Genomic DNA, 14,060 nt, shown 5'->3' on the forward strand with positions numbered 1-14,060 from the left:
TACGTCATGTGAATCCGAAGTTACCGTATCTGAAGTGGGTGGGTTTATATTACCGTATCCAAATTCAAATAATAATACCAGAAGAAGAGAACAAAATAGCAAATGCATATAATTCTCATTTTTTTTAGTTGGGTGGGTTTGTATTATCGATTCAATAAAAAGGAAGGCATGCAAGGAGCAGAAGTTGGACCGAAACAGGACGCCACCTATGACTATACCTCCCTGGCAGCCAACGTGTTTCCCAAGGAATGCGTGGCCCCCACTTGTGTTCTGGAAAGAACTCGCCTCGTGAGTTTGAAGATTACGCGATTAGTGGGTAGGATGACTTGGCGCTGATGTGAACCGTGTTGTTATTTTTCGTCAATAAAAATTTTCTCTTTTCTTTTAACTCCCATCAAACTTCCATACAAATAGTATAAATATAAATAAATATATATATATATATATATATATATATATATATATATATATTATGCTATAGTTAATGTTAAAAAAATAAGATTACAATGGAATATACGAATCAGTGTATTTATGGTTGAATCGATGAATCAAAAAATATATATCATTAAATTTTAATTTTAACCACCATCTTCCTCCTTTTTTTTTTCCTTCTCAGTCCATTATTTTTTTTTTCTATTTTATTAATATGTATATATATAATAAATGATAAGTGGCGAAAATAGAATTATGTATTGATGTATTAGTATATATTGGACATCATAAGTATTTCATAATTGTTAAATCTAACACATGAATCATAAATAAATAACAATAAAATAATAACTATCAACTATTTGGGATATCTTTTATTATGATCGAGACATATAAAAAATTAAAATCGATTAAGATTGTGTTTATAAGATCATTATGTCAATAGCCTCACATAAATCTTTCACTTTTCTCATCCATGGATGTGTTAAATTAATTAATAGTAAATAAAATCATGTTGATATGCGCCAACACATATCATGTCGATACTAAATTGTAGAAAGGTTTCTCGACACAGTTCTCTACATATACTGTAGTTTTTTAATCTTTTATTAGCAATTTATGATGATTGATATAATAAGTATTGTTTACTGTTGTGAATCATCAGACCGAAGTTTCTCGTGGAATTGATAGTGCTGTTGTGCGTTTAGAAGGCACAAAAATGAGGAATTCGACGTGAAAGTGATCGATTCCAAAACCAAGAGAAATGGGAGAATGCATGCATGGCAGCGTAGGAATCGAACTATTAGGTTTATGAGCGAAGACTCCGAGGGTTGAACTCTAGCCACAGAAGTCAGCGCAGCCTACCTTGTTCTCTTCTTTGTCGCAAGACAGTCAATCCAAGTTCATGCATGCGACAGTCACCGAGAGCGAAGGTCAAACATGCACACCGGAAAAAAGGACCAGCTGTCGATCACAAAGCTATATATTTGAGGATGGATACAAAATTGGTTCTGTCGATGCTAATTACATTTTAGCAATATCAACAACCTTTAGAAGGAGTATTTACGAGTTAATTTTCTTCGATATTATAAAGAAAAATAAGCACTTATATCCCTTAACGATTTGTAAGGATTGAGAGTTTTCATAGTGAACAATTTCAGTACGTCTATATCAAGATAATGACTCATCAGAAGTCGCAACTCGGTTCATGTACGGCAAGTGACAAACCTATGAATGGAAGATCTAAAAGTTGCAGCTGAACTTGTGTATATGTAGAGCTAAAGGTTGACCAGTAGTTGGGGGTTAAAAGGAGGATTCTACACTTGTTGTCCTTCAGCTTGGAGGCAAATGGAATCCTCTTCCTCTTTTGTTTTCTCCGCCATGTCCACTCCTCCACCTGCTCTTCTTCCTCTCTCTCTCTCTCACGCAACACACACACGCTCATATCACGGTGAAGAATTCTTTTACCGGTGGTAACTCCACGGGAGTGCAAGTTTTCGTCGAATCTCATCTTCCTCCGACTTAGCTGCTGACTTTACTGAAGCCGATCGAGAGCAATGCGAAGACCATGAGGCGATCAACGCGTTGTGGATGGGTCACTAACGATGCGTGTTGGATTAGGAGTGGAGTTGCTATTCTGGCCTTCTCCACCGCGTTCATGCCGGGCACGCTTGCATGCTTCTACCGGAAGCTTGCAAGAACGTTTTCTTTGTTGCTTGCGTGCAGTGTGTGTTTACTTCAAGTTTCATTGAATCGTTGCATCGGCAACTTTAAGCTATATTTCTCCAATTAATTATAGTTTTAGTGTGTTGGGATTTTGGAGAACTCTACATAATATTATGACAACGATGACAGCCAATTGGATTCAACATTGATAGAAAAATAGATAAGTATGTTATTAATTAAGTTCCTATATAATTTTCTTAAGTTTATTGTATTTATTTCTAAATCATTGAGATAATATTTTATCACTGATAATAGATAATAATAATAAGTAAATAAAAAAATTCTCCAATGATAATAAAACTATGGAAGCGGTTCATTCCTTTTACATGGGTTATTAATATTCTATTAAGGTTTTTATCAGTTGAGATAATATTTCATAGCCGTTGTATGGTGCATGATTTTTCTTTTTTAATTAGGAGTACAAGCATATATAATTTTAAAAATAACATATTTATCACTTAAAAACTCAATACAACATATATATCATTTAAATATTCCATATATATATATATATATATATATATATATATATATATATCACTCTTATTAGCATTCATTCAATAAAAAATACTATAGTTAGAAAATCCAAAATATCCTTTGATAATTTCATCAAAATTTCAAACATAAAAGGACAATATTATAATTACCAATGTATATAAGAATCTACACAATATTTTTGAATACATTAACATCATTATAAATGTCATTTATGTAACATTTAGTGTTTTATAAGTATATATATATATATATACAGTTTTTATATATAATTTTTCCTTAGTTTCGATAACAATCATCCCGAAAACTCAAAGAAACTATTTTTAACTATAATTAATCTTAACTAATTTATGATAAAATATAAAGTAGAAAAAAATATAATTGATATTCTTATCAAGATAATAGTTTTAAAATATGTTTATGTTAGTTAGAGTTTAAACAATTATAAGTATAAGAAGAAACATATATATGCACATTTTTGCCTTTTATTATTATTTTCCTTTTGGGCGATTAAAAGAAATCGTCTTGACGCCGTTCGCTCGACCCCCCAACGGTCCTGACGGAGGGCCCAGGGCAAACCGGTCAAATCGCGAGCCCCATCTTTTCTAAAGCCTTCAAAAACCCATGGTTTCGCCTTACTCCAGCTTTGGCGCTCTTCCCCCTCTCTTCCCTCTTTCCATCCTTCCCTCGTCGCTTCGTCTCTCGTTGCCTTCCTTCTCCTGCATCGTTTTCCTGTCTCGGTCCGTCGAGAGGGTTTCTAGGACAGCAACCCCCATGGGCGATTCTAGGGTCTTCGCGGAGCCGCGAGGGAACCCCGCGAGATCCGGAGCTGGGGTCGTCTCCAGAATCCGCCTCGAGAACTTCATGTGCCACAGCAGCCTCGAGATCGAGTTTGGTGATTGGGTCAACTTCATCACCGGCCAGAACGGGAGTATGCCGGATCACACCCACCTCGATCACTGGTTTCTGGATCTTTGTTTTTCGTTCGTGCTGAACTAGGGTTTTGTTCTGTAGGTGGAAAGAGTGCGATACTGACCGCCCTATGTATTGCGTTTGGGTCCCGAGCGAGGGGCACCCAGAGGGCGTCTAGTTTGAAGGATTTCATAAAGACGGGTTGCAGGTATATTTGATTTCCTTTTTCCTGTCCTTTTAATTCGTCATTGACGAAAAGCCCGCTTTTTTTTTTTCTTTTTCTTGTGTCACTGGCAAAATTCATTTTCTGGATATTGTTTATTTGTTTGTTGATTGTCTTGTTTGGTTCTGTTTGAGTGCGGTGTATGTGTTACGAATGGCATTTGATTAGTAATGTACACATTTATGGGATCCCGCTACTTGACTCAGGGAAATGTTATTATCTTACTGCGCTTAGTGGTTTGAAGACTAGCTGGGTTGTTTTTGGACACAACTGATAGTGGTAAAGAAGGTTTGTAGATTAAGAATTCTTTTAGTATTTTACTTCATAAAAAAATCTAATATTGTGTGAATGAGCCTGATACTGGAAAATGTCATATTTGTGGCTGCAGATGATTTAATTGGAACATAATGATTATTATAGAATAAAAACTATTGTGTAATGTAAAAAACATTGTCTTGGTTACGAGGTGATATAACCATAATATAATTTGTTGGCTTTGTCACGTTGTCACGGATAAATTTATATATAGGGTGTTTGATTTAATGTTTGTGTTTGTCTGTCTTTTGGTTTTGTTCATGCTTTTCATAGCATGTTGAGGGCTTACAGTAAGCTTGACAGTTTCATTTTGGTTAGTTTTTGTGATTGTTTTAGTTTAGTAAACGCAAATTGTGTGTGGTAATCGTGCAGAGGCAAAACTGCCTAAAAACAAGATATGTAGATAGCCTTGGCATGAGGCAAGAGGATGCAGCGACAATACTCTTGAATAATATGTCGTAGTGTTGCCATTTGAGTTGCCACAAAAGAAGCTGTGCACAACAGAGATTGTGCTAGGGGTAGGGGCCCATGATCTAGACAATGACACATCAATTTCAGTGAAGTCGGTAGACTTCGAGAGATGTTGGGCAACAGACTATCCTTGAGCTGCGTTTTGTCCATGTGTAACCTAAAAGTGGGCGGACGAAGGTTGATTACCAAAGAAGATAGCACAATCGAAGGTGGTGGAGGTCTTGTGATGTGTAGGTGAAGGCTACAGACGGAGAGATCGCAGTCCAAGTTCATCCCACAAAGATTAGAATGGAATAAAGATGTCACTAGGAGGCGACATGATGTAGCGGATCGTGATGGAACAATTCGAGGCAATGCGGCACATACGGGAGAAGTCATGTGAGAGATTCGATTATACAGAGGTATGATCGAGAGCCATTGGGAGCTTCACTTCAGTGAGCAACACGACAACAAGAAGGGTTATGGATTCAATGAGTGTATACCATCGTACTCGCTGAGGTAAGTCTTTCATACATGTATCGAATTTTGCATCAGATAAAAGCTTTGATCGTCAGCTTATGAGGGTTGTGTACCATTGAGGGGGATTCCAAGTGCAAGTATCGACGAGTCTCATGTGGGGGGCTTGATCATACATAGGTATGATCGAAGCGAATGGAGAGTTGGATTGCTCCAAAACTCATATTCACTTGAGGGAGCTTGACAAGTCTGAGGACAAATCCAAACGAACGAACATTCCTTCCAAGGATGCAAAGGAGAACAAAATCGACACGAGCTCTACAACATGATGGCGGAGGCCATACGTGAGAGTTGTATATGTTGTTCCATCAACCAGGGGGGATTGCTTGGAGAAAACAGAGACATTGAAACAAGTGGTCGAAAGGGGCGAGGAAGTGATGACGAGTCAAGAAGGACTTAACTACTCGAAGCCAAGCGTCAGTTAGAATGAATGTGGACTTAGAGGAGTGCCACATTGTCATAGAGGTGAATCTATCGATCGTGAAGAAAGAGATGTATATACGAGGTGACGAATAGTAGGGCCATGGGCACAGTAGCGCCATGGTACTGTAGAAGCAAGACTTTTTTGGAGTTATTGATCCTTTGCTCTTATAGAGGGAGAGTGTATGGTTGTGAAAGGGGGTCAAGGAGATGGAAAATGCTAAGGCAAACTCTATATATCGAGCTAAGACAAAAGGATAGAGGTTAGGAAACTTCATAAAACCGGTGTTGATGGATTTCTCATCAAGATTGTCGAAAGTGGGGAACTTCGGGTTGATGCAGGAGTGTTCGACCAAGGAACGAAGTAGGCAGTATGCGGTGCTATACCTTTTCTATTCAGAGGAGCAGACAATGAAAATGATGGAGAAGATGGTACAATCAGAGAGGTGGCCAAAACTATCGGAGACTTGCTCTAAGTCATGTAAATTTTTTCTCTTTTTAGGTAAAACTTTTTGCATTCTAGAAGTTCGATGACAATGAGGAGGAAAATTGCATTAGCTAACTCAATGCAAGAAGTGCAAATACTTTGGGTGCTTTAAAAGTGTGAGCAAAGAGCAAGCGAAGGATAATAACCAGCTTAATGCATGAAGTACAATCCTTGAGGAGGCGGATGAAATCAAATAACCTTTGACTTCGTAACTCTTAAGAGAATGAGCAAAACCAAGTATCCTAGTTCTCTTATTTATCCAGCAAATGATCTCTACACATATTCAAAGATCCTTCAAAAAGACTTAGTGGAAGACTACAACTATTATATCTTCACTAATGGTGATTGGTTCTATTGAGAGTAGATTGCTTGTTTTATTTCCCAATCAAATACCATAAAAAATAGAAGTTATGCGAACTTCCTTGGAGGCAATAATTAAGCAAAAGAGGAATCAATGAACAAATTTTACGGAGGAAAGACCTTATAAACTTTCAAGTCTGCAAAGCGATGCTCGTTAAAGTTTTAATAGGCATCCAACCAGTTCAAACAACGCGAGACGTTTGAGAGATTAACGCATAATAAATAATGTCTTTTTCTTCATATGAGGGATCTGCAAGAACTAGCAAAAATCAACACAGCTTGACCGACCCCACACCAGAGTCAGAGTCATTGGCGAATTGAAGCAACATTAGTGGATCAAAGTTTGACGGTACACTAGTTGCTCTCTAGCGATGTAGAGCAACTGGAAGTCGTGGGAGGTGTGTTGTAGCTAAAGCATAAAATTGAAGATTCAGTAAAGACGAGGAGATGTCTGTAAAGACTTCAAATGAATAAGTGGAGGAGAATGTCATGGAGAAATCTGTACACAATGTATTTGATATAATGTTTGTGTATGTTCGTATCTTTCAGTTTTGTTCATGCTTTTCATGGCATGTAGAGGGCTTGTAATAGGATTGACAGCTCCATTTTGGTTGGCTTTTGTGGCCGTTTTAGTCTTGTAACCAGAGGTTGTGTGCAACCACCGCACAAAGGAAAATCTACCCCAAAATAGGCCATCCAGGTAGTCATTTTGGGGGTTTTCTAGCTCTGTAGAGTGGTGCGGAGTGTCAGCCAATACAATACTCTAGAGTTACTCGGATGACATATGACTAAATGGGCTTTTGGGGTATTGTCTAGGGCTAGTTTGCTGTATTGTTTCACAACAATGTCATATGGGGACTTTTAGTCGTGGCGAACCATCTTGAACCCTTTGTCATGCGATCGTTCAGAGCTTGCAAAGTCTATATTTGTAATTTGCGTTGCCTATCAAGTGTTTGTTGAAATGTCTACTTGTGGGATCTCGAGTTAAACACTTCCTGTAACCCGTCTTCTCTTTTGCAGGTCCTTATGGGACCATAAGAGGTTTCAGAGGGGTCGATCCTTTATGGATGGACACACAAGGGTGTCGCACAACTTAGGTAAAACTAACTAAGTTTGTGATAATGTGGTATCTGTCATTATGGTGCCTCACCATGACTTATGTTATTTTTTTTATTGAAGCTTCTTTTCATCTTAAGTTTGGAGTAATCCTATGTAGTTGATGTAAAAGGTATTGTTGTTTATTTTCTCGAATGAATGACTTCCATTAACATGGAAACATACGACTCATTCTTGAGTAGCTATTTGTTTATTGACCAGAACTGTGGGTTAACATTATCATCCATTTACGAATGATTTTTTATGTTGTTGATGCTAGTAGGCAAACTATAATGTTATAATCCAACTTTAGTTCTAACTAGTTCTCTTATCGCATTTTGTGCCTTTTGGTAATACACAAGGATGCAACTCTTCTTCATTTCTAAGCAATTTTTTGTGTGTTCAACTTTTAACAGCAAAAGTTTTGTTCTGATAACCAATTTCCACCTACACCATTCACCCTGTGCTCCGGACCACTTATTCGTCTTTAATCTAAATGTTTATTGAGTAAGCTCTTCCTTGGAAGAGAACTTATTTGTTTACGTAACTCTTCCTTTTATTCTGGATGGTCAATTTTGAGAAGCTAAGGTTGCACATCGGTGATGTCTGACTGAGTTTAAATAAAGTAAACAAACATCCAAAAAAGCAAACTGTGATGAAGCATGAAATAAAGATAGAAGCCACAACTGGTTCCCAGGCACACTCATGCTCATGCAATTTGAATTTTTTGAGGAAACTTGCACTTAAATATAGTTTCAGAAAGCTTTGATATCAATTGAGATCTGTTTTGAATTGCCCATGGTATCTGAAGCCACAAGATAGATTGTGAAACCTGAAAATATAATAGAGTCCACGAAACCATCTTAAGTCTAATTCTCAAACTGAGGCTTTGGTGAGATTGATGTATGAGTGTGAGGCTTAGAGTAGGAAATTAATATGAAATTTCTGATTGTGTGGATGGGTCATATAGTTGCACTTGTAAAGTTGGAAGGATTTCAGCTTAGCACGTCATAAATTAGTTCTTTAAAATAAAACAACTTTTAACTAATTCATCTGTGCTTTTTCCTCTTTTCCATCACCATAGAAGCAAATATGAAGTCAAGGTTATATCCTTACTGTTTATGTTTCTCTCTTTGTAGGTGCTTGTGCTATGTTCACAAAATGAGTAGTATCAATTTTCTTAGGTCAACTAATAGTGAATTATATGGTGCTCTTGTCAATTTTGGTGTTTAGTGTAGAAAAGGTATCCAATTTTGTTGAGTTATTAGGTTCTTAAACAGGAAGCTCACATTAATTTGGTATTTCATCAGCGGGGCTAGGCATTGGAACTTGCTCTAAAACATGATGGCTTTTCTTCTTGCAGTTATGCTACTGTTCTTGTTCAAATAAAGAATCACGGGGAGGATGCTTTCAAGCATGAATCTTATGGTGACCTCATCATGATAGAACGCAGGATAACAGAGTCATCAAGTTTGATTATTTTAAAGGACCATCAAGGTTAAATATATTCTCCTCCCCCTTTTATTTTTTTGTTGATAGATAATATCATAGTTTTTATTATTAAAAAGTAACCGGTATATTATCCTTTTATTTTCTCCTTTGAATATTATTTTAACTTAAGAAACAAATGGATTATCCTTCATTAGAAGGTGATCTTTCTTAATGATTAATTTTATCTGGGGATTAAACCCGATTATATTGTATAATGATAGGAAACATTGTGATGGAAGAATCATTATATAACCGTAACCGTTATAGAAAAAGAAATCATATGTTTAGTTGTTAGACTTAAGAAATTGTCAACTTTGTTGGATTTAATCTTATAGTAGTGTTTTTATAAGTTTTAGGTGCATTTTACCAAGGTCCCAAAATGTTTGACGTGCTAAGTGCTCGCTCGAGTAAGGCACTCCCAAATATTAAAACTTAAAAATTATATTATGATTGATAAATAATTAGATATGATTACAAAAATAAAGATGGTGCTACAAACTAATTGACCTTTATATGGTAATAGTGTAATATAGAGTCCCAACTCTTTGGTAGCGAGTTAATTGATCACAAACTCCCAAGTTCTAACTTCTAACAGATTAACAATGCGCCACCTCAATATGGTGCAACAAGTTAATCGATAAAAGTATCACCTATAAAATGAGAAAGAGAGGATTGAGAAGATGGAGAAGTAATCGACGGTTGTGGAGGAAGGTGGAAACTAGCGACAGATGAAGCTGGAGAGGGCGGTAGACGAAGCTACAATGGCGAATGGATGAAGTTGCAATGGTAGATGAAGTTGCTGAAGGTGGTGGACAGAGCGTATGAAGGTGGCAGACGAGGTTGCCGACTGCGGTGGGCAAAGTGGATGGAGCTACAGTGGTGGATGAAGTGTATGAAGGTGGTGGATGAGCGTTAGGGTTTCACTTCTGGTTTCTTTCATTGGGTCGGGCACATGCACGGGAGGGGGAGTGGGGTGTGGTGGGGAGTGGGTTTGATTGAAACCCACTTACTCAACCAGTCAAACCCAGACTTGAAGTCGACTCGATTTGGCTTGTGCGTTCGCCTAAGGCGTCCAATGCTTAGGCTCAGCCATGCGCTAGAGTGATGCTTCATTGAAACACCTTGCCCTGAGGTGTTGCAAGGCGCTCAGGTTTTGCCTCACCCGAGCGTCTAGGTAAGCGCCCGAGTGCTTTTTGAAAACATTGCCTCATAGGAGGATGAACAAGCAAATATTGAAGGAGTTATAATCTAGAAAGTAAAAGAAATAACATCGAGCTTTTTAAGAATAGCTTGCCAAAAGGGTATCCAATGTTTAAGAGGCATTAGTTTCATCATTGAAAACAGAATTTGGATTGTATGTCATTTTGGCTATATTGGATTTTCTGGGTCATTTAAAGTAATCTGAAAATGTCAAACAATGGTGACATTAATGGCAAAAATAGAAAGATTTTTGAAATTGTTAGAAGCAAGGTTTTTAATTTCAAATGATATCACCCGGTACGGGCAGTACGTACCGATCCGCCAGCAGACCGGTACGTGGATTGCTTGCTACCGGGCGGTACCGTCGATTGGGGCTGTTTTTGCCCCATTACCACCTGAAATCGGTCGGTGACGGTCGATTTCGACCATCGCCACCCACTACCGGGCGGTATTAGCCAAGGGAGAAGGAAGAAGAGGGAGAAGAAAAGGGAGAACCTGGAGATCCGATGTCGCTCTCCCTCGACGATCCCGATCTGTCGCCGCCCTCCCTCGTCGGACACCGTAGATGAGATGTCACCTCCTCCTTGTCTAAGGCGATAAGGCCTCGACGTCTTGTCGTGGGGAGAAGAAACCTCGGTGATGTCACCAAGGCTTCACGGGGAGACCAAGGCGTCGTCGGCGACTTCGCCTAATCCGCACGGGGAGAAGAAGCCTCGGCATGGGGAGAAGTATCCTCGGTGACGTTGTCGAGGCTTCGAGGTTTTCTTCTCCCCACGCGGGGAGAAGAAACGATGCGATGTCGTCCCTTTTCCTATTTTTTAACTTTATTATTATTATTATATATATATATATATATACCAAGCGGTATGTCAGAACGTACCACTCAGTATACTCGTATCGCACTGTATCGAGTTGAACTCGATACTTCAGTACGGTACGAAATTATGAACCTTGGTTAGAATTCACAGAACAAAAGAAAGATTTTTGAAAATGTTAGAAGCCTACGGAACAAAATTGACTTAAGCTAAAAGTGCTCTAGTCAATGAATTGCAATTTATTACTAAAGAACAGTATTCAAGCTTTGTGTCACTGGATATAGTTATTCGAGATCTGTAGCTTTATACTTAAAAGATACTCTCTCTAGCATGAATGCTGTATTTCCTATTGCTTTTTCTACAAACAAATATATGATTACATGTGCTAGATCACATATTTCACCTGCTTACAAGAGTTAATTTTCTACGTGGTCAACACTGATTTTAGAGTGAATGGGTCAAGTTTAGAGTTGCTTCTGAAATATGTAACAACTTTACTGGTAATGTATTTATCCATAGTGCCATTGGAATTTGCATGCAGGATTTTTGCTGATTATATTAAGTTAATTTAATCTGAAAAGAAAAGCAGTTCAACTACATAAAAAATATGTAGAAGTTTTTCTTCTGAGAAGAATCTCTATGGATTATTGATTGAGCATTTTCATTTATATAGGAAGTGATGGGAATCAAATTAAACTTTGAATTCTTTTCTATTACAATATTTTATATTATTTTTCTATGGTAAATCACACATTAAATACTGAGTTTAGTCATTTAATAAGTGTTTGGTGTTGTTCATCTATATTAGTTTTATGTTTTTGAATAGGGAAGAAGGTCTCTAATCGGAAAGATGAGCTACGTGAGCTAGTGGAGCACTTCAATGTGAGTATTAAACTTTCATTCCATCATTATGCTACATCTTAGCAACTATTTCATGCACATGCTTTGCAATTGAATATAAGAACAATCCTCCACATTCTTTATTTTCGGTTCCTGTTCCTTTCTGGAACCTCATGTCTCAAGAAGTTCATACTGTGCCAATAGTTGGATATGAGAAGCATCAGCTAAGTTGTTTTGTAAAAACACTCATCATCAATTCTATTAATGCTAGTTTTTCTTAGCGTGAACATAGAAACTGTACTGACTCTTATTGCTCAGTAGTGGCTTGTTTGTGGGCTTTCTGTAGTTGTGTTCATTTTATTTGCAGCGGATATCTATGATAGCGAAATTCTAAAGCTACTCAGGATTTACATGGACTGCCATGGTGGCACTTTGGCTATTTGGTTAGTTTGGGCACTAAGCCATGCTATTTAGCAAGGTTTTGAATACCGTTGGTAGTACGATGTATCAACTGGTATATACCAGTCCCACTAAGGACCGATATTAGACCGTGTGGTTGGGTATTGGTCTGGTATTTCTTTATTATCTTTTGGCCGGCACTGAGCAATACAGGTCAGTGTACTCACTACATGGTACACTGGTATCATACTGGTCTAATAGATTACCTAAATGGGTATGGCACTGAGATGTAAAACCATGCTATTTAGTTCACATTTTGTCAGTCTTTAAAAGGGAAAAAGTATTGTATTGATCTGCTAATGCGCCCAGACAGATCTTAGATAAGTTACATTAGATCTGACAAACTGCACCTTCATTTCCTTCTGGATAGTATATTGTAAACTTTCCTGCAGAAACAGTTTTAGATTTCTATGTTATTGTTGTTTGCCCTGATTCTAATTCGTATGTTTAGAATCAATTTACAATCTGTTCACACTCTTCTATATTTTTTCTTGAAACAATGATACTGTCACATGCAAAAAAAAAAAAAGTGGGTAATGGTTCAGAATCTACTTTGTTGCTGTAAATTTGTGTCTGTTTAACGCTTGACAAGCTGTGAGCTCAGAATAAAGACAAATGAGGAGACAGAGGATCTCCTTAATGGAGTCCTGGGAAGGACATGTTTTGCCATTAATACGAATCAAATATGACATTGTATGTGTTTTATTATCTTGGACACCTAATTGTTACCAAACCCCAACCTCAGCATCAGTTGATACTTGAATGGCTGTTCAACCTTATCATAGGCCCTTGAAATATCCAAAAAACAATCAAATAATCAGAAGCGATTAAACACCTGGAATGAAAGTCTTGTGTGTCATCTATAGTATCAGACTATCAGGAACTAGAGTTTTTAGTCTATTTGCAGGAGCTCTCATAATTAGTTTCAATGCTTCGTTATATATGTATAGGTTGATGTAGTTTTAGGGATTTTTTTGTCTCAGGAACTAACGAATGAATTATTTAACTTTCAAATATGTCTTGTTGGTTCATAATGCTATGAGAAGAGTTAATTATATTCTTTGAATTATCTTCCGAAAGGTCTGGGAAAATCTCATAGTCATTTTATCTTGGCTTGGAGTGTTGGATGGATGTATATGCAGAAAAGTAGAGAAAGATTTCTTCTTTTCATAAGTTCTCTTCTTTGGCTTGCTTTAACATTGAAAAAAATTGTATTTTTTTATCACCCTCATTGAGCAAAATCTTGATATCGTACACTTCTCCACATAGTAACTTAGTGCATGTGCAGGTGGAGCTCTGCATCCAATTATTCATTGTTGCACTAGAATTTTATCGAGTATTTTCTCATATAGTTTGCGTGATGAGTCGTTGCAACAAAATTCAATGCTATTTTTCGGTACTTAATAGCATAACTAGGTAATGGTCTAAAATTTTACTGGTGTTACCCATACGCTAATGGTCTAACATTTTGCTGGTGTTACCTGGAAGTGGTTATAGACTTGGACACATTAAATCTTTGTAACAAGATGTGAGCTAAACTGTAGTATTAATATATCTTAGGCAGTTTGTTTAAGTTGTTGTTCCATATATTTGTGGAAGATGGCCACCAGTCTCCTACATGTGATGATGCTTATGCTAACTTAAGCTAAGCAACACTCCAGCAGTATAAAAAGGAAAGAAATATCATATGCTCTAAGAAACAGGTTGCTTTTTAGTTTTTACTCTATTGATGTGGAACATATGCTTTCATATAATTTGCGAAAAGGAAATAAGCATAATTATCTATTACTTGGCATGAAGTATT

The 14,060-nt window shown here is 37.3% G+C and overlaps 1 protein-coding gene across 2 annotated transcripts in view; it reads left to right on the forward strand.

Moving 5' to 3' along the window:
* Window positions 1-3,283: 3,283 nt before the first annotated feature.
* The window catches only part of LOC135637578 (structural maintenance of chromosomes protein 6B-like), a 30,323-nt gene continuing 19,546 nt past the window's right edge, over window positions 3,284-14,060 (forward strand). Inside the window, exons 1-4 of one of the 2 annotated variants that reach the window (XM_065150194.1) lie at window positions 3,284-3,583; window positions 3,667-3,772; window positions 8,815-8,948; window positions 11,784-11,839. In XM_065150194.1, the coding sequence (XP_065006266.1) occupies window positions 3,427-3,583; window positions 3,667-3,772; window positions 8,815-8,948; window positions 11,784-11,839 (453 nt within the window). In that variant the 5' untranslated portion in view covers window positions 3,284-3,426. Of the gene's footprint in view, window positions 3,584-3,666; window positions 3,773-7,376; window positions 7,454-8,814; window positions 8,949-11,783; window positions 11,840-14,060 lie in introns of those variants that run through there. The other variant, XM_065150195.1, reaches the window with a different exon arrangement.

The sequence above is a fragment of the Musa acuminata genome, chromosome BXJ3-5, assembly GCF_036884655.1.
Source record: "Musa acuminata AAA Group cultivar baxijiao chromosome BXJ3-5, Cavendish_Baxijiao_AAA, whole genome shotgun sequence".
Lineage (NCBI taxonomy): Eukaryota > Viridiplantae > Streptophyta > Magnoliopsida > Zingiberales > Musaceae > Musa > Musa acuminata.